Source organism: Typopeltis vanoorti, chromosome 10 (assembly GCF_054136105.1).
Source record: "Typopeltis vanoorti isolate ZY-2024b chromosome 10, IOZ_Tvanoo_1.0, whole genome shotgun sequence".
Classification (NCBI taxonomy): Eukaryota; Metazoa; Arthropoda; class Arachnida; order Uropygi; family Thelyphonidae; genus Typopeltis; species Typopeltis vanoorti.
The window spans coordinates 31,918,699-31,939,931 of record NC_143558.1 but is presented as its reverse complement, the minus strand read 5'-3'; the positions used below and the strand labels follow the sequence as shown (position 1 = coordinate 31,939,931).

The 21,233-nt window shown below is 35.3% G+C and overlaps 1 protein-coding gene across 9 annotated transcripts in view; it reads left to right on the top strand.

Annotated features, from left to right (window-relative positions):
* Positions 1-21,233, top strand: part of Ufd4 (ubiquitin fusion-degradation 4-like) — an 831,523-nt gene that overhangs the window by 552,258 nt on the left and 258,032 nt on the right. For 7 of the 9 annotated variants that reach the window (XM_090399614.1, XM_090399612.1, XM_090399618.1 and 4 more), the window contains one exon: positions 13,799-13,855. The exons of the other annotated variants lie outside the window; for them this stretch is intronic. In XM_090399614.1, coding sequence (XP_090255740.1) covers positions 13,799-13,855 — 57 coding nt within the window. The remainder of the gene's footprint in view (positions 1-13,798; positions 13,856-21,233) is intronic. 9 annotated transcript variants of the gene reach the window in all.

Genomic DNA, 21,233 nt, shown 5'->3' with positions numbered 1-21,233 from the left:
ATCAGCAAATAGCTGTATGTCGCATGTCAAATCCTTCCCAATATCATTAATATACAGATTGAATAACAATGGACCAAGGAATGATCCTTGAGGTGCACCACTGGTTACTTTGACTCTTGCAGAACCCCCCCCACCATATACAACTTTTTGATATGTGTCAGTCAGCCATCCTCTTATACATGCCAATAGTCTATAACCCAATCCCACATTTTCCAAGTTATGCAACAGTCATCCATGCTGTAGTCTGTCAAAAGCCTTAGTATCATGGTGTATCCATACTCTCTTGTCTAACTCACTGGCAACATTATTACAGAATGTGTGAGCAAGTTGCTAAAACATGACCTTCCCATAGTAAACCAATGTTGTTTGTTGCAAAGTATAGATTCTATATCATCCCATTTCTGAATGCAAGTCCTCATCAACTTTTCTAAAATATTCATCACCACTCCTGAGATACTGATTTGTCGATAGTTGGCTACATCGATCTTTGCATCATCCGTGTGCAATGGGATTACAATACATTCTTTCCACTCCTGTGGAATCTTCCCTGTTCTGTGACTCAAATTATATAGCATGGTCAAAGCAATAGCCAATTCAGCTGAAAACTGTTCAGTATTTGCAACAGCTCTAGTACTTCCCCTCATACACGAGTTTCCTCATACAGTGAAGAGGTAACAGTGAGTTCAATGTTGCATGTACCAGGTTGATAGCTTTTTGTAAAAGGGCTACTTATTAATTGAACAATCACTTCTGCACCAACAACCTGCATACCATCTCCATTCAGCAGAGTTATTGTTTCAAATTCATTTTTTCTTTCACTTGTAGAGCCAATGTTTCTTTTTTATATTCAGACTTAGCTTTCCACGTGACACTTGACTCTTCTGGCATCTTCTTCTTTGAGTGCCATCTCCTATCGGAAGTTGGGAACCACCTTGACAAATTTTGAATGATTCTCAGCCACTCTGAGCAGTCTCTCAGAGTTCATGCCAATCCACTGTCTGATGTCTGCCAGCCAAAATTTTCTTTGTCTTCCTTGTCCTCTTCTTCCATTTATCTTCCCTTTTATAATCAATTGTTCAACATTTTATAATCCACAAACAACCTGATCCAGAAAATAATCACAAGGAAACTATGTCTCTTTGGCCATATATGTAGAATGAACGATGAGAGGAAAATAAAAATGCTGCTGCTGCTGTTGTTTGGGATGATTGAAGGAAAGAACAAAAGAGGAAGACCAAACAGAGAATGGGGCGATGACATCAAATGGTGCAGAAACTCTATACACAAACTGAGTCATCTTGCACAAAATAGAATGCAATGGAAGAATCATATCAAGATGGCATCAGACACTTATGGGCATTGGACCCATGGTTGTTGATGATGATCTTATATTTTTCATTATGAAGTAGGTGACCAAGATATGCAGTTTCCTTCTTTTTATAGTATATAAAAGATCATGTGATTTCCCCATTTGTTCCAGTACTTCCTGATTGGATGTTTTTGCTGTCCATGGGATTTTTAACATTCATCTGTATAACTATATCTCAGAGGCTTCAAGTCTTTTTATTGGTGTTGTCTTCAAGGTCCAAGTTTCTGCACCATACATAGCTTTAACCATGCGTTCTCTAAGCTCTAAATTTAAACTGCGGTTACACAGTGTTGATTTCATCAAGCAAAAATTTTTTCTTGCCATTTCAATTCCTACTTTTATTTCCATTTCTGGATTGCAATCTTCATTTAACCAGCATTCCAGGATATTTAAACTTTGCCACTTCTATTTGTTTTCCATTTAAAGAAAGTGCTGAATTAAGAATTGGTTTCTTGCTTATTGAAATACCATGAATTTAGGTTTGGTGATATTTATTTTTAATCCCATTTTTTCACTCTCTTCATTCACTAGTTCCAGAAGATTTTGAAGATCCTGAATATTGTCAGCCAGGAGAGCTATGTCATCAGCATATCAGATGTTACTGATGATTTCACCATTTACATTAATCCGTTCATTTCTTCCTTTCAAGACTTTTTGAAATACGGCTTCTTAGTATATGTTAAAAAGAAACGTGACAGCACACATCCTTGTCTTACTCGTTTGAAGTTAATGGAGTCTGTAATAATGTCATCAACTTGAACAGTTGCCTTTTGGTTCCAATATAAGTTTTCAATGATCCTGACGTCTTTACCATCTAATCCAATTCTTTTTAATAGTGCAATCATTTTAGCATGTTGGACTTTGTCAAATGCTTTCTCGAAATCAATGAAGCAAATTAATATTTCCTTGTTGTGGTCAATACATTTTTGGAATAAGATCCCAGGACAGAAAAGAGCCTCTCTTGTTCCCAAACTGTTTCTAAAGCCGAATTGGGTATCACTGATGGTGTCTTCACATTTTCTGTATAATCTTTTTTGAATTATTTTCAGAAACATTTTGAGAACGTGACTCATTAGGCCAGTGGTTTCAAACTTTTTGAAGTCAGGGCACATTTAAAATCCTACAAATAATTGTAGGCACACTATATACACATTTCTGAGAAATATGTTGCAATAATTAAGTCAAATATTACAGAAAAAAAATAATGCGATAAAAAAAAATAAAATGAAACATACCTTAAGTTTATTCATTCTTGTGTTTATGAGAAACATGAGCCTGATGTGTCCTAGCGATTGCTTCAATGTTTGGGCATATATTTGAAAGGCAAACTCTCATTTCCTCGTTAATACATTGAAGAGTTCCTCTCTTTTTACACTTAATTGTGGTGAGGGTAGAAAATCCTAATTCACATAAATATGATGTTGAAAATTGTAGTAAAATGTTCAAAGCTTTTTTAGATATTGACACATATTCTTCTTTTATAGAAATCCAAAAGTCTTCAAGAGACAATTCCTTATGTTTAATCATCAATACACGATCAGTGGATATAGCTGCCAGTTCTTCTTCTTCTGTTAATGTTAAACCAAAATCACTTGAAGTTTCCATAAATGGGTTTCTAATCCAATCATATTGTTCAGTGTTAAGTGATGGAAAATAAGAACTCAATTTTTCTTCTAAACTTGTTAAATGTTCAACTATTATTGGAAGTGTTTTATTTATGCAAGTGTTACTTTCCAATGGAAACAAATTACCTTCAACAGCTTTCTTTTCCAAATCTGTAGTTTTCTCTGAAACGCTTTCATTTTGTCAGTGGATGTGAGAATATTTTCTTCTTTCCCTTGCATGCTAGTATTCAAAATATTGAGCTGCTGAAATATATCAGCTAAATACTGTAACCTGGCAATCCAAAATTCGCACCGAAAGAGGTTACAAAAATGTAATTGTTTCATCTCTTCAAAAAACGCAAGAAGTTCTTGTCGTAGCTCGTGTACACGGGTAAGTACTTTCCCCCTTGACAGCCACCTCACCTCAGTGTGTAAAAGCAGCCATCTGTGTTGTGAATCCATATCGATACAAAGCTTTTCAAATAAACACGATTTGACAGGTCTTGTTTTAATAAAGTTTACCATCTGAGCAACTTGATCTAAAACTTCTCTTAATTTTTCTCCCAATGTTTTTGCCATCAAGGCCTCCCTATGAAGAAAGCAGTGAGTTATGATAACATTCTCATTTTTTTTTTTTTTTACAAAAGATGTAAGGCCCTTAACACAGCCTACCATGGAAGGGGCTCCATCTGTACAAATGTCTACACACGACTTCCATGTTAACTGTCATTTATGAAGATAGCCATTCAAAATGTTGAAAACATCCTCACCTTTTGTAGACACACTTAATTCTTTGCAAAAAAGAAACTGATTTACTATTTGATCTTCATTAATAAAACGGACGAATGCTAAGAGTTGTGCCTTGTTGGTAATGTCTGTTGACTCATCAACTTGCAATGCAAAATTTGAATACCGAAGTTTATTACTGCATACATTTTTCTCAATATCAGAAGACATTTCTATAATACGCCTGTGAACTGTATCGTTGGACAGAGGAATCTTGCTTATTTTCATTGCTGCTTCATTTCCTAGCATTGTCATGACCATTTTTTTGCATGCAGGCAAAATAAGTGACTCACCTAAAGTATGATCTTTCATATTTTTTGCTATCAGTTCTGATACTTGATAAGAAGCGATTTGAGCTTTATCAGAAACAGTCATTATACTTTTAAAAGAATTTGCTGCTTTTGTTTGCTGTTCAGACAATCTCTTGAAAAAAGTTACAGATTTATCTTGTAAATTAGAGTATATAGTTTTAAAATGTTTACTCAGTTTACCAGGAAGCAATGATTCATTTGCCATTTTACATCCACATACTAAACAGAGCGGCAAAGGATGATCTTCACTTCCGGTCCAAGTGAAACCAAAGCTTAAATAACTTTCATTATATTTGCGAGTAGGTTGCGATTTTGCTTTCTTACTTGCACTTAACTTTTGCTCACTTCCAGAATCTGATTCTTCAATATCACGCTTCTTTTTGAGAAATCTATCCATTTTATTTGGATGTATTTATCTGAAAATAAGTAATATGCACATAACATCCACTTCCAACACTTTTAAAATAAGTAATATACACAACAAGAATAAACCATATTCTTATTCTCTTTGCAAGAAAAATCACTGTTAATTAACATAATAATGATGTGTTGACAAAAAGAGTGGTATATCCATAATGAAAAGGTATAATAGAGTAACTATATTTATTTTTATATCTGGACACATATTTCTCTTGAATACCACAGGGCGCACCCGGAAATCTTCTAGGGCACACCCTTTGAGAACCACTGCATTAGGCTGATCATTCTATAATCATTATAAGTTTTCTTATTTGCTTTTTTAGGTAGCATGATGAAGGTTGACTGTAACCAGTCTCCAGGGATTATGCCTGTATCGTAGATCTTATTAAATAGCTTTACTAATATATTAATGTTGTCACATTCTATTAACTTTACTATTTCTGCTGGTATTCTATCTGGGCCTAAGGCTTTACCATTTTTAGCTGAGTTTAGTGCACATTCTACCTCTGATCTTAGAATGTATGGAGCTTCCATATGTTCATAAGTATTTTCTGGGTTCTGCCTGTTATCGGTGAAGAGGTCTATATATTTTGTTATCCTTTTCGGATATTATTTCTCCCTTTTTGTTTCGAAGGATACAGAATTGTTTTTTTTCTTAAATATACCCGAGGTCTCTTTCAACTTTTTGTGTAGATTAAAATTGTCATGCTTTCCTGTAGAATTTCTATTTCTTTACATTTTTCATTCATCCAGATTTCTTTTGCTTCTTTGATTTTGCATTTAATAATTTTCTGAACCTCTTTACATTTTGTTGGACTATGATTTTTATATGATCTGCGTTGATCCATGAGAGAAAGAATTTCGTCAGTTATCCAATCTTTCTTTTTTACTTCTCTATTAGGACCCAAGGTATTGGTACATTTCTCTATGAAGACAGATTTTAATTTGTCCCATGATTCATCAACCCTCATGATGTCATCATTCTTGATAAGTGCTAGCTCTTGATTCAGATCTTGACTCAATTTGTTTCTTATCTCTGTTTTTAAATTTTCCTAAATCAAACCTTTTTTGTTGATATTTCTTAAGTATAGCTTTCAGTCTAAGTTTTAGCTCTGCCACCAGTAGGTTATGATTAGAAGCAATATCTTCCGGCATGCTGTTTATAATTATAACTAACATCATCCTTAAGTACATGGTATTCCTTCCATGTCATCTTTTTCTTATGAATCTCTTGCTTAATTAGATTGCACATCCATTTCACACATTCTATTTATTCTTCAAACTCTAGGGACACGTTCCGCTGTCACATCGTTTAAGTATTTTTTAAACACTTCTCACACACTGTCGATATCCTTCCCATCCAACAACTGATACCATGGCACAGAACCAAGTATATACCCTTCAAGTGGCCATAATTTTCAGCTTTGTAGTTCAGTACGTAACCTTTTCTGAATGGAACATTCATAAACTTAGCCACTTCCCAAGTGAGTATCACATGATCACTGTCACCAACTGGAAGGCAGAATAGTTGTCTTTACTGAAACCCACTCAGACTCTTATAATCGTGTCTAACACTCTTTGACCACAAGTTCCTTCTGTCACATGCTGCTTGAGGAAGTTATCTCACAACAGCTCATTAAATTCAGTTTCATCCTTCTCATGTGATTTCACAGCTACTCAATCAATGTTCAGATAATTAATGTCCCCCATTATGATTACTCTTTTCGCACCCATCATGTTTATTTGGTAATGCATTTCTTCATCACTAGCAACCAATCCACCAGGTCTGTAACAACACCCTACTATGTATTTAATCTTGTTTGACTTCACCTCACACCAGATGGCTTACTGTTAAAAACTGTTACTAATATTGCAGTCATAGTTGTCAACCCTAACTAGATTCAAGTCATCCAGTATCATTAGCAGTATGCCCCCTTCTCTCCTACCGTATTTATCCTTCTTAAAACTACTCTAGCCTTTGCTCTTGATACCAGTTAGTATGTCTACTTACTTGTGATAGCCAGGTCTCACTAATGGTTACAATATGAGGTCCCAATATATTAACCACAGCAACAAATTCTACTCCTTTGTTTCTGATACTCCTAGCATTCGTGCAGAGGCATAATAAGTTACTTGCATGCTCTTTTGTATACTCTTCTCTGTGGTCTGTATGGCAGAGTATAACTTACAGATCTCTGTTCTTATCTGGTTCCTTATGTATACAGATATCTTTACTCATTCTTGATAGGTCTGAATCTGATGAACACAGAATCGTTTTCTCTTCAGAATCATTTCCATAATAATAACCATTCACATCTTTAATACTGTTACTTAACAAATTCTCATGATTCTGCCACCAGAATTCAGTTTCCCTAACTATATCTCTTAGGTCTCATATCAATTAATGATTTTTCAAGACTCCTGATGCCAAATGCATTCAAGTGCAAGCTGTCCCCCTTATACAAATCCAATCTGCCCACACACTCACTCCACACAAATCCAAAAACTTGCATTCATTCCTTGTACATAGCCTATGCATTGAATCATTTGCCACCATAGTCTTTCTTCGTAATTCATTTCTGTCATACGTAGGCAATATACTAACTGTTTTTACTTTTTCACACTTCACTCTCGCTTCTTCGAACAACCTTTTCAAATCCTCTCTCATACTGAATTTATTGCTAGTTAAGTCATTGGTTAAGGCTGTACGAACCTCCTTATCTCAGTCAGTATAGACCAAGCCCTTTGGCCGGAAATTCCTGGATTCAATTCCTGTCAGTGACATGATTAACCTTTATCCTGGTCTCTTTTGACTAAAGGTGAGTTAGCCAGTCTCATATACGGAGACAGGGGGTTCTTTCACCCAGAAACTCGGTTTTTCATCCCTCAGAATAGGCAAACCAGCCCCTGTGAACACACACATGGATTACAGTCATGAATGCATCTCAGCCATATGCCTGTCCTGAGCCCAGATAAAATTGGAGAGGGACAATGGTGAACTACCCTGTAAAAATCTCACAGGGAATCCCTTGTAGGCAATACCTACAAAGTCACCTATGGTCGGAAACGACTAAAAGGGAAAACCAAGTCATTGGTACTTAGCATAATTATGACCTCTATTAAAAACAGAAAAGAAAAACAATAGTTTTTCTTTTCTGTTTTTCAATCACTTGTTTTTTAATTTTTGCTCTGGGAAAACTTAATGTTATAATCTACTCATTAATGGCATGTTTTATGGTAGTCACCATAGCAAATAACATCCTTCTTTTTACAATCAACTTACCAGATTTTTGTTATTCCTCACTGACTTAACTGATTCTGTGCTTTGAGGAATAAGAAGAATAGGAAGAATAAAACTTTTTTTTATTCTTCCTATGTTTCTCTAAACACTACTCAACTTTCTGTAATTCCCTCATTCTCTTTTAAATTTTAGATAAATTTATCTTATGAGGTATATTCCAAATTTATTTTATATTCCCTAAAGGCCTTCTCTCTGAATGCTGTCATTGCCTTTCTGAATTTTTTAAATAAAATGCGACAGATTAATTATATTCCCATTTTTTTCTCTAATATTTGTCTTAGTGTATAAATCTGGTCAACTGCGAGCCTGCTTCTTCAGAATACTACTTGATATTCACTTATTCTCTTCAGGATATGGAGATATGCTGAAAAAAATAGGTGAAAATAGGGTAGAAATTTTTAAAAAATATAATATTTTTTACTTTCATCATGATTTCTAGTTTAGGAATTTGTTTGGGTGTGATGGCAAAGTCATGTCCTAGACTGAGATCGTTCTTGGATTCTTCAGTGAGTGTTTCCAATGATAGGTTTACGACCACATGGTCTCGGCGCAGTTGCGGTTGGGACTTTGTATGTTGGCGCTGTTGTAGGAGTTCATATTTCTTTAGGTGTTTGCTTTTTACTTTTGTGAATTCTTTTTTTGCTGCAACTTCAGAGATGTGCTGTAGGACAGTCAACATTTCAGGATTTAACACATTGATTAGTTCTTGTGATAGAGCTGTTTAGCTTACTAAGTGAGTAGTGGCCATTTGTTCTTGGAAAAGCGCTAAACTCGCCCATCAAATACGATGTGCCTTTGCCGATTGTAACTTTTCTTTGAATTTCAGAAAAGATGGAATGATATCGTTTTCATGGCATCGTTTAAGAAAAGTGTTTCAGTGCTGTTAAACCTGATATCAAAATTGTAGATGTTAATGTCAGCTCTTTGCTTTATGCGGATGGTGTTATATTTCTAAATTAATCTGATACAAGTGTGCAACATTCCTTGACTAAATTGAATAACTGTTGTAATAGATATTGTATGAAGGTCACCAATAACAAGACAAAGACAATGAAAATAGGCAGAAGCATTGAAAATATCAACTGCATTGTGAATGGAGAACTTATAGAACAAGTAAAACATTTCAGCTACTTAGGCATGATTTTTAGTGAAGATGGTAAATTAAATATGGAAATACACAACAGAATCAACAAAGTTGGTATGGTAGGAAGTCTACTGAATAAATTTATATGGAATAAGAGAGAAATTAGTCGGAACACTAAATTAGCTGTAATACAAGACAGTATTCAAGTCAATTTTAACTTATGGATCTGAAAGCTGGGTTAGAAATAAAACACTTGACCAAAGACTAGAGACTGCAGATATGAGAGTCCTGAGAAAGATTTGGGGACTGAACAGATGGCATCAATGGCAATATCATATTAAAACGGTTATATTAGGAAAGAACTTTACATTGTTAGCATCCAGGATTATGCTAGGAGCTAATCTCAGGTGGTATGGTCACTTAAACAGAATGGGAGAGGAAAGATTAGCAAAACAAGTGTTCTCTTCCAGGTTGGCAGGAAAAAGACTCAGAGGAAGACCAAGATATAGGTGGATTGATATAGTAAAAAGTGCCTTAGAAGACGGAAATATAAGATCTGATAATGAAAATTTTAAGCAAGCATGTGCATTAAGGTCAAAAGGTAGAAATGCTGTTTAGCAGTTTCTTGCCATCATTCAAAATCTACATGGGACTTTGCAGGTGGAATGAGATTGCAGATGAAGCATTGACAGGAATACTTGCCTGGAGTGGTATAGAATATGAATATACAAGTTATTATCAATGAGTGTGTGATTGTTTTTAAGCAAGATTCTATATAATGTTCTTCAGTATGCCATCAGTTTATGGTATGAAGCAGATGGAGAGCAGTTTTGCATCTAAAATCTCTTATAATAATGAAGTAGACAGTGAGCATTTTGTTCAGATTTGGTAGTGTGTGTGCGGACAATCAGAATGGTTAATGCTAATCGTCTACTTAATAAAGGTCGCCATTAGTTTCTTTCCATTTTGGAGAAGAAGTGACTCATTGTTGTCTAGATCTTTAGCACATGAAAATATTTAATTAATGAGACTATACATTAATTTATATTTTTAATTCTCATTCATTTCAGATTAATTTAAATCAATCAGTTTTATTAATTTGTCACTTAAAATTATTATAATTCTTCTAGTAGTTCAAGGTCTCATCAAGGGAGAGCCATTTTAATCATTTGTATTTAAATACATAGCATATCTCCCCTTGAGTGTACACAACATATAACATAAGTTCATTCCACTTACTCGCCACTTACCATGAAGAGAACCTAGACCTCACATTCTTTCTAACCACATCCCTAGCCATATTCCAGGGATGACTCCAAGTTCTGTCTTCTTTATCCATAAGCTTCAAAATGTCACTCATGTCTATACTGGAAGATAGTCTTATTAATTAGTTATGTGAATAATTAATGTGAATATGTGCACATCATTTCTTTCTCCTCTGTTTATTAATCGTATTTTGAATATTTCATTTCCCCTCTCTTCTCATCAGTACAATTCCATAAACCATTATCATCTTGCATCATCACAGATGACCATATCTGCATAGTACTCCAGATATAGTCTTATTGAGCCTTGTAAAGTGGGAGAATAACTTACTCATTCATACAAGTTAGTGTTTTCTTCAACTCTGCTATTATTCGATGCATTGACTTAATTACTTTTGCAAAGTGGCTCTTAAACATCAATTGATTGTCCATAATAGCCCTCACTGCAGGGTGGGGAAAGATCTACAGGTTTATTGGTTACTTGAAACAAATTCTCATTAATATGATACTCTGCTGCAATGTCCTTTATCCATAATGTATAACTTTGCACATAGGAATCTGTTCATTCTACCCATATGAATCTATTCAGATCATCATGCAGTAATTCTGAATCAGCTGTGTTCCTTAATGTGAATATGTGTACTTCATTTCTTTCTCTTCTATTTATTAATCATATTTTGAATATTTCATTATTCAAGGATTATGGTTCTCAAAGGAAATATAGATAGCAAAGCTTATGAGAAACATGTATAACCCTCCCTTACTTTGTATCATTAGCAAATAATTCAGTATTGCACTCAAGACCCTATTGCTGGACATCATCAAATGCCATATGGTCATTCCTTTCCTTGGTGATGTTTCACACCAGTCCTCACCAGCTAGGTAATCCCATTGTATGGTTTTCTGGAGGCTTCAACTCTGAAGATCAGTTACTCCAGACACACCATCCATCCATGTCATCGATGGCCTATCCCTTCCACTTTTTTCCAGGAACTTTACCTTCTGTTACTATTTTGAGAATTCCTCCTTCCATTTTTATAGTGTCCAAAGTATTTTAACTTTCTTCTATCAGTAACACTAAGAATTTCTTTATTTCTTATTTAAGGAGCTTTAAATTTCTGCCAATCTTTTCAACCACCCATCCATTTGACCACCTTTCGGTATATGATATCCTCAACAGCCTTCTGTAACACCACATCTCAAAAGCAACTATCCTTTTTCCTCAGACTTCTTTAGGTTCCAAGTCTCACATTCATAATTCGCTGTTGGAAAAACAGCTGCATCCAGAATTGTCGACTTTGTTCTTGTGGAGATCCATCCTTCCAGATTTCAGATGAGTCTCTCACAGTTGGTTTAGCCATTCCTTCTTCTGATGTCTTCTGAAACAGCAATTTTTCACATTAATAATGGATCTCAGGTATTGAACTTGTTGACTTCCTCGGTTCTTTTTCTGTTAAGATATACATGTTTCTCATGAGCTTTGCTATCTATATTCCCTTGAACCATAATCTTTGTCTTTCTAGGATTGAGTTGAAGTCCTTTGTTCTTACTGATCTCATTAACGTTGTCAAGAATTTGTCCTAGTTCATCCTTGTCATTACAAAGGAATACTGTATCATCAGCATACCTAAGATTGCTGATCAATCTGCCACTTATCCTAATTCCTGTGTTAAGTTCATCTAATGCTTTGCATGTGATGTCTCCTCAGCATAGATATGAAACAGGTGAGGAGAAAGTAGACATCCTTGCCTAACTCCCTTGCTGACTTGAAGCCAATCAGTTAACCAAAGATTAACCTCATTTTTTAGAGGGTTAACTATCAACCTGATAATGTGTGTTGGAAAAACCATTAATTTCATTACCTCCCACAATTTCATATGCTGAACAGGGAGTTTAAATTCTTTATACTTTTCTATGAGCTGTTTAAGGCAAAAGATCTGCTATTACCCTTTCCTTTCCTAAAAGCTGCTTGGTCCTCAGGCATCTCTACCTCAACTTTGGCCGCCATCCTATTTAGAATGATCTTTAATAAAATTTTGCTTGCATGTGAGTGAGATTAAACTAATAATTCTATATCTCCCTTGTTATATAGTGATATGGAAACCAAATTCTACCAGTCTCTAGGCCATGATTCTGCCTCCCGTATCTTGTAATCAATTCTATAAAACACTATTATCCCCCATCACCTGTGGTCTTAATTAACACTGCAGGATTCCATCTGCACCCACTGCTTTATTGTTGTTAAGCTGTTTATTTGCTCCTTCAACATCATGCCTAAGTGGAAGAGATTCCATATCAAAATTATCTTTGTAAGAGGGCTCCTGAGGGATAATTGTTTTTATGAATAGACAAAAATGAAATAAATAAGGTATTTGTTTTTGGGGAAAAAAACTAAATTGTTGTCCCCATTATTTATATATATATATATATATATATATATATATATATTAAAGATACCAAGAAATTATATACTTGGTTTTAATCCTTTACCCAAGGAAGCAAAATAATGTTTTGCACTTGAAATATATTCATGTCTGAGCTACTTGTTTCTTTCCACCTTTCGTTGGCCATTATATAAATTGCCAACAGTATGTTCCTAAAAAATAGGGAGACAGATTCCAGCTATCAGATTGCCATCCTTACCTCAAGATTCTCAAAAATAATGGGAACCATTAAATAAACCACTAACTTCTTCATATCTGGGTGACCCACCAGTTAAGTAGTGACTAGGAATATGGATTCTGCCACCCATACTCCACAGCATCTTTCATTCTACACCTTTTGCAAGTATCTCTACATAGTTTCAACCAAACACATCCTCAAATTCATGTGCATGCTCTTCATATCTCCAAGACATTTAATTAAAGCTGGAATGGCTATGATTTCCCTTTATCAGATTTCATTGTCATTGCTACAGTATTCAGGGCTCTGTGCTTCCCCAAACCTATCTCTAGTTTCCTCTTCATATGAGAAAACTTGTAGAGCTCAAATGATTCATGCTGCAAGATCTTATAACTTATGCCTTTTTAACCCTAATTCCTTCACTGTTCTTTCTCAAGTGAGGTAGATAAATACAATATGGTTCTCACACTTTGAAGTAACACACCATAAACTGCTTGAGAATGCTTGATCTATCCATAAGACAATCTGCTTAATAGATGACCTCTCTCTTTTATCCTCCTTCCTGTTGTTTTTCAAAGATATTCTGTTTCTACACTGTCTTTTTTCATAGGCATTTTCCTATTGCTGGTCCACCAAACTGGCCACCACCTGCTTTCCTATAATCATGTGACAACATAATTAGAGCAACTGCTGGTCAAAATCTATACACAGTTCACCTCCAGACTTGTTGAACCAATTTCTTTTCCTATCTTTAATTCTTTCTACCTTCTGTTCCTTGGAACATTTTCCATATCATTTTCTCCAATGAATACAACTGGTCATCAAGAAGCACATTAACAGATTCCTTGTTCTCCTTAATCACTTGCTCATGCACAGCATTGTTGTGTTATCGGTTTTATGTCCTCTCATATGTGGGATTGATATTTAGTAAAAGTTATAAAAGATTGACACTTGCTTTTTATGAAGTAATTTTTTAAAATTTTTTCATATTATAGTGATTCACTATATACAACTGAGTACTTTATTATTATTTCAGGCAAGAGCTCACATTATAACATGCATAACTCAAATTCCATTAGTGGTATGAAGAAAGGTATGTTTGTTGATTATGAATCTAAGAAGTATTAAAAATACTTAATCAAATAACATGCAGAGTGGTGTTAAAGAATTTGACCATATGATTAAAGCCTAGTATTGATCAGGCTATATTGAATAGAATATCATTTTTTTATGAATCTTCATGGTACCTTTTTAAGTCACTTCAGGTCTCCAATGAGTAAAGTGGTACTGTCACACTAGGTGATGAAAATCATTGGCCACCTGTAGACTGCAATAAATATCCATGCCACATTGAGATTTGAACCCAATAGCCTGTTAGTTTCGATGCAGAGATGCTATGTACTTGACAAGGCAGTATACAATGGATATATAATTTTAGGAAGAGGCTAGGAATAATTGATATTTCATTATTGATAAATAGTTAAAATCTATAAAAGAAGTAGATGACATGGAATTATAGTATTGCTTTTAACCTGATTAGTACATTACTGAAGTGAATGGGATAAAATGTACTCATGTTAAATCATTATTATGCCCTAGTCTATGTCAGATAATTATTTTTGTGATTTTAATATTTTATTTATTATTTCAAATCATATATTTTCTAAGAGTTAATGGGAAAAGGAATTAAAATCAACTTTCATTATAGCAAGCACTGTTATTAAAATACTATAACAAACTGTTGAAAAGTCTTGACTGAAGCCTATAGATTTACCATCTACTGTACCACACTATTCCTGTGATCTCTATGTTTGTTATATGAAATGAAAACAGGAAGATAGAACACAGTATGACAAGTCATTTAAAACTGTGATTGAAAAAAAAAGATGAGCTTATTTTTAGGTTAAATGAAATAACTTGATAGATGGCTAAGCATTAGGAATATCGATATCATATTAGAAAAACTGCCATTGAGAGATTAATTCTGTTAACCACCCAGTTGACTATGTTGTATGAAATATAAATCAACCATGTTTAACTTCATCATAATCAACAATCACTTCACCATTCTTTTAATATTCTTTCTTCTTAAACACAAGTTTCTTTCTTTCTTTTTTTTTTTTTTTTTCTCTACATCTCTTAACTGGTCTCTCCATTTTTACTCAATTTTCATTTCATACATTATTCCTAATACTCTTTTTTAAATTCATTTCCATTGTATTCCCAAACAACTTCATGCAAGAGTTCATATTCATTTCTTCTTCACTTTCTGGTCTCAAAAGATTCTTAACGTCTATATTTCTTGTTCTGTCTTCCTTTGTTTTTTGTTATAATTTTCCCCCAACTTGCCTTTCTATTGTACTTTTTTTTTTCCCCTCTCCACATCTCTGTTGCATAAGACAAAATAGGCAAAAAAGTAATTTCTGTTAAGTAAAAGATTTTACTTAATATTACTGGATCTTCTCATTCTGTAAACTTTGTGTTCTACTTCTCCTGAATCTTTTTTACTCTTCTGTCGTCTCGATCACAATCCCCCCCCCCTTGCTGATGTGTTTGCCATGCAGTGCAGTTCATGGACATCTGGAAATTTAGATCCTTGTTGTCACAGGCCAGGCAATCTAGAACTGCCCATGTCAGGATCATTTGGCTCATGAACTTGCCTGCAAGGGTCAGTGGTGTTGCAGCAAGTTCCCTTCTTCGTAATCTGAGGACAGGACACAAAGCTTGCTAGAGCATCCGATTTCCAAGTAGATTTGTTGCCGGATTGTAGGCATCGATGTGTGGCTCTGTGATGAATGGGGATCTTTGGTGCTGAAACAAAATAACCAGTGAGTCTGTCACGGCTTCAACCAATTATAGATAATGTCATCTGATAACAGAAATAAGACACACATCTAATACACACACAAATTATTTTCATCATCTATGCAACAGATGAAAAGCCAATAGGAAAAAGGTTACCCTTCTTTAATCAAAAGGGTTTAGAAGGATTGGCATGCTTTCCCAAAAATAGTTACAAAACTACATTCTGGTGATGTTTTTGTTGAAACATATAGTAAAACTATGAAAAACTACTGTGATAACATCTTCAACTAGCTAATCAGTGATCAGCAGATCACTGATTAGCTAGTTGAATCAGTGATCCGGATTCTGCCACTTGTGATCTACAGCTGATCTTGCTTTCATCACCCGCCTCTGGATTCAAGCCATGGAAAAATTTGGAGAAACTCACATGGTTGCATTTGACATTTCGAAGGCATTTGATCAGGTTTGACACATGTGGCCCTACTTAGCAAACTTAGAACATCCTATGGTCTACCTTCCACACTCTATAGCTGGATTGCCAACTTTTTCGCTAGATGTTATAGCAGACAGTTTCCTCTCCTCAGATTTCCCCACAAATGCAGGAGTACCCCAGGATTCTGTTATTTCACCCACTCTCTTCATCTTGTATACAAATTATCTGCTCTCAGTAACTTCCATCCTCTCCATAGCTTTGCTGATGACAGTACACTCCATTCCTTCTGTTCATATGACAAACCTTGTAGTGCTGAATAATTAGAATCCTCAAGATCCACCATGATCGTTGGCTTGAACTCCAACCTCATAGCTATAACCCATTGGGGCAAGGATGACCTTGTGGACTTCATTGCCACCATAACTCAGTCCTGTGTGATCTCTTGCAAGAAAGCGCTTGCATCCCTCCTCCTTACCTTTAGTAATACCGAGATATCCAAACATGATCAGATTTCCCTTCTTGGGCTGACTTACACCTCTGATCTTTCCTGGCACAAGCACATTTCAATTATAGCTGCTGCAGCTGCCAAAAAAACTTGGTGTACTTTTTAGCACAAGACACTTCATACCTTCACAGCTGCTAACTCTATATAAATCCCAAATTCCTCTCAGCCATGGAATAGTGTTCCCTTATACCAAAATCCTCTAAGATTTCTTGATTTTGTTTAGAAGAGGGCAATCTAGCTAACTAATGATCCCTCTCTCACAGACTTTCAATTTCTGCTATGTGCTTCTTCTACAGACACTTTCATAGACAATGTTCTGCTCAAATGACCAATATTATTCTTCCACTTTTCTTGAAAATCATTAGAACAAGAGCCTCTTGTTCTACAAATTAGCAAGAAGTCACTTCTTGCTATCCAACACCCTCTTACAGTCCATCTTGAAACTCACTGAACCAACTTGACTTTCTCCCCTCTTTCATCCCATCTACTTCTGTTTGTTGGGACAGTTTCTCCCACTCTCTCTCCAAGGAATACAACCTTCAGATGTTCAAACAAAATGATTTATCCTTTCTTGTTTTCCTCTCGCCCACACATGGCACTAATGTGCTATAAGTCTCGTGGCCTTTCGTGTGTTGATCATATATATATATATATAAATATCACTTGGGTTGTAATACCAATTACACCTCATAAAACGCTGAACTGTTTCAGAAAAGTGACAGTTCAAAGCTTATTAAAGAACAAAGAATGACAGGTATGAGGTGCATCCTGATATGTAGAGATGGCCATTGATTTTCCACCAGGAATATCATCTTTATTTTTGACATGCCCAAACAGTATCAGCAAATGCTGGATATCTCAGCTCCACATGCCTATCCCTCAAAAACACTTTAAATATCACAAATGCAGTGATCTCCAAACTGCTGCTCTTGGCTCTACCATCTGTCCAATGTGCTAGTAAAGAGCACAATAATAAATCTTGCTCTGTAAAAATATATCAGTTGTAAGGGAAATCATCCAGCTTACTCCCATATATGACATAAGTGAAAGGATGAAAAAGATATACAAACACTAAAAACTGAACAAAACATCTCATATCAGGATGCAAAGAGGAACCTAGCCATCACAACACCTGTGCTGAAATCTGACACTGAGAAGGTGACAGATTAAAAGTGACACAAATCTGTATGCCTCTCTTCTCCATCTGATAATTTCAGCATTCCTGAACTTTATGATCATGAGTGCTTTCCTTTGCAGTGCATTAATCATCCAACTTATTACTACAATCTCACTCCTGAGATAACTCCTGAAATAACCTTGCTGAATGAGAACCCACTCCACTTGTCAAATTATGGCAAAGTCATCATTGAAAGAAAAATCACCAGACACCTCCATAGGGGGGAAAAAAAAAATAGATGCTGATACTTTTTTATCCACTTGAATGTAAGTAAAACACTATAACTAAGTAAGACATATGAGATGATGTATTAAACTTTTTTCTAGAGGAAGATGTTGAGGCTTGATGTCTGGACTTCTCAAAATCAGTTGACAAACACAAGCTACACAAAGGTAAACTGTCAGCCTCAGAGAAATCAGATAAGTGTAACCAAAAGGACAGAAAAAATTCTTAGTGGAACTGTCATGGATTCTTTGAAAATATCAATGTCCTTTTGTAGTAATAACATAAACTTATGTTTTTCTGTACAGGAAACATATCTAAAAGCCATTGAGGACCATATCTTAATATATTTCTCATGAGGGCAACTGGAGATATATGGGCTCGTGATTGAGTTGCTCTCCTTGTGGGTAACAATTCCCTTTTTTCAGAGTGTGCAGCTTAACACTGCTCAGGAAGTGGTGACCATTTTTCCACCCAGTGGGATGTCTTATAATCATGTTCCATTTATTTTCCACTGCATTTGAGTTAACTCAAATCAGCCTTAATAATTTCATATTGCAGCTATCTCAGCTTATACTTCTTATGGGTAAGATTAATGGACACAATAATTCAGACAAAGTGCTAGCACATACAGGAGAAGCCAGATTGTTGAACATATAGTTAACAGTAATGACCCCCCCCTCTCTTTTTCTTAATGTTCTTTTGTATGCTTATTTGTTTATATTCTGCAGCAGATTTTACAGTCTGCTTTCCTGCCATTTTCTACTGTTCGTGTGAGATATTGTAGAGAACATATATTTAAATGATCATTCCATGTGAAGATATAACAGAGTACATCTAACATGTACTCTGTTATATCTTCACAGGAACCATGGTCTCCTATATGGACACTCATGTAAAGAGATCAGGTTGACTGGAATATATTTTTCTCTTGTGTGTATGCCGGCCTGGTTGGCCGAGTGGATAGCATATCTGCTCTCCAGCAAAAAAGGCTGCGGGTTCGAATCCCACCATGGGTATGGATGTTTGTGATTGTCTGTGAAATGCCAGCGGTAGTTGGCGGTAGATAGCCTTGGTGTAGTTGCGGCCAGTTGGTGATTGAATGGTGGAGATGGAGTTGTAGAGCAAGTGCCCTCCCTCATTGAGTCCTTGGACTCCCTGAAGGTGTCAATAATAATAATACTTAATTCTGAGGTAGTTAGTTGAGCATCACTATCATTGAAACAGCGATGCATGTAACAGATATTATTATCCACGCTGCAACAACTGAAATTCCAAAAACATTATCTCCATTTCCACACTACCTAAAACCATGGTGGAACCCTGATTGCCATAATAAAAATAAGTAAATAAATAAAGACAGAACATCGAGATATATTTCAGAGAAGATATCCAGTCATATCAAATCTGATAGCTTTTAAATGTGGGTGCAATATGTTTTGTTAAACGTAGTCAAAATAATATCGGATCCTATTTAAATCATCCTGTTTAAACCATTAGGATGTGTAGATGCTGAACCCAAAGCAAATGCAATCTGTTTAGAATAAAGTTTTGTTAGAATCTCTTCATATCTACTGCTTTTAATTATTATTGAAACAACAACAAGTGAAACTGGGTTATCTTTTCTACAAAAGAGATGAAGCTACATAATCAGCCATTCAGTAAGAGGGGGACATCTGAAGAATACTTTACTTTCTCATGCTATGTTGGAGGGTCTGATGCCATCTATTATGAAATGATCAATCATCTTTGACATTCTTTTCTGGATCTACTTCTCTTATTGTACAACAGCCTTGTATGAGAAACTTACCAAGGATGACTGTATTCACGACATAGCTCAGTTGTTATTGCCATCCCGAAACTAAGAAGATCCAATAGTTATCATCCTATCACTCTGACAGCCATCTTTGTAAGATGTTTAAGAAAATTATTATTTCCAGACATTTATGGTCTTTAGAAAGCAGTGATCATGTCTAAACTCACATTGTGCATTTAGTATGTTTAGAAACACTATAAGAGATGCATTCCTGAAATGTGAACATCTTGCTTCAGTTTATTTGATGTGGAAAAAAGCTTATGTTATTACTTGAAGAATTGGTATATTAAACAGCCTGTATACTCTAGTTCTCTGGACGAATCAATCCTCTTGTTTCTATTACAACTTTCACTACAGGTGAATCTTTAAAGTCAATGAAGAAAACACATTGACACAGGTATATTCCTAAGAAAAGGGTGTTCCTGTAGACTATGTCTTAAATGAGACACTCTTTGCCAGCAGAGTATACTGCATCACTGAACCACTTCCTCCACTAGTAGACATTTCTCTGTTGATTAATTAATGATTTTCTGATATTCTCATAACCCAAGGTTCACTGAAATGCAACTTCACCATACAATTCATTATATCTCTTCATGGGCGCTTAGTGATAGTTTCAGATTTTCAGCAGGAGGGAGGGGAGAAAATGTGACTGTACACACTTCTGTCAATAAACACTCTTTTACTCAAATACCTAAGGATAGAGCAAACTATTATCCAAGGAGCAACAGAAGCTAGGTTCTTCTGACATATTTTTGACAAAAGCTTACATTCTTGCACATATTATTCAACTGAAAAGAGTGGAAGAAAGCACTGAATACCTTTGCACTCTCTTGTACAGAATGGTCTGCTGATTGATGTTCCTTACTTTGTTTATAGTGCACTTATTCATTTAAATCTTGATTGTGAGTCATAAGTCTGTGGTTTGCAAGGTGATTGCAGTGGTTGATACTGTCCATTATCAGGGTATATGAATAACTATTGGGTTCATTTCACATATTGCCTAGTCAAAATCTTTATGTTAAAACAAATAAATTGATATTACTTCAATGGAAATGGTTGTCTCTTAACTATGCCTTAAAAATGGTCTTTTCCTAAGCATCCTACTAGTTTCCTCATGTTGGGAAGTTCAGTATTACGCACATACCATGCATGTGAAAGAGAATGCAAGTTGTTGGCATAGTAACAAGATTATCTACACTGAACATAATTGTATTCCTCCTTAGCAAATTTACACTTGATCATGCTGTCTATTTAATGCACATAGATCAAGGCTGTCCAAAGCACTTGTGGCCCGTGGTGCGATTTTGTGGGTTTTGATTTTCTCGAGTGAAAAAATAAAATAATTTGAATCTAATGTGTATTAGATATTTTAATTCTATCACTAATCAATAATCTCGATGTTGATAATTTTATTTGGTGTTTTTATATCACCCGAGTGTTTTTCAAATATTAGATATGTCAAAGAAGCGTTCTTACACTGTTTTGTTCCAACGCCCTGATTTGCACACCA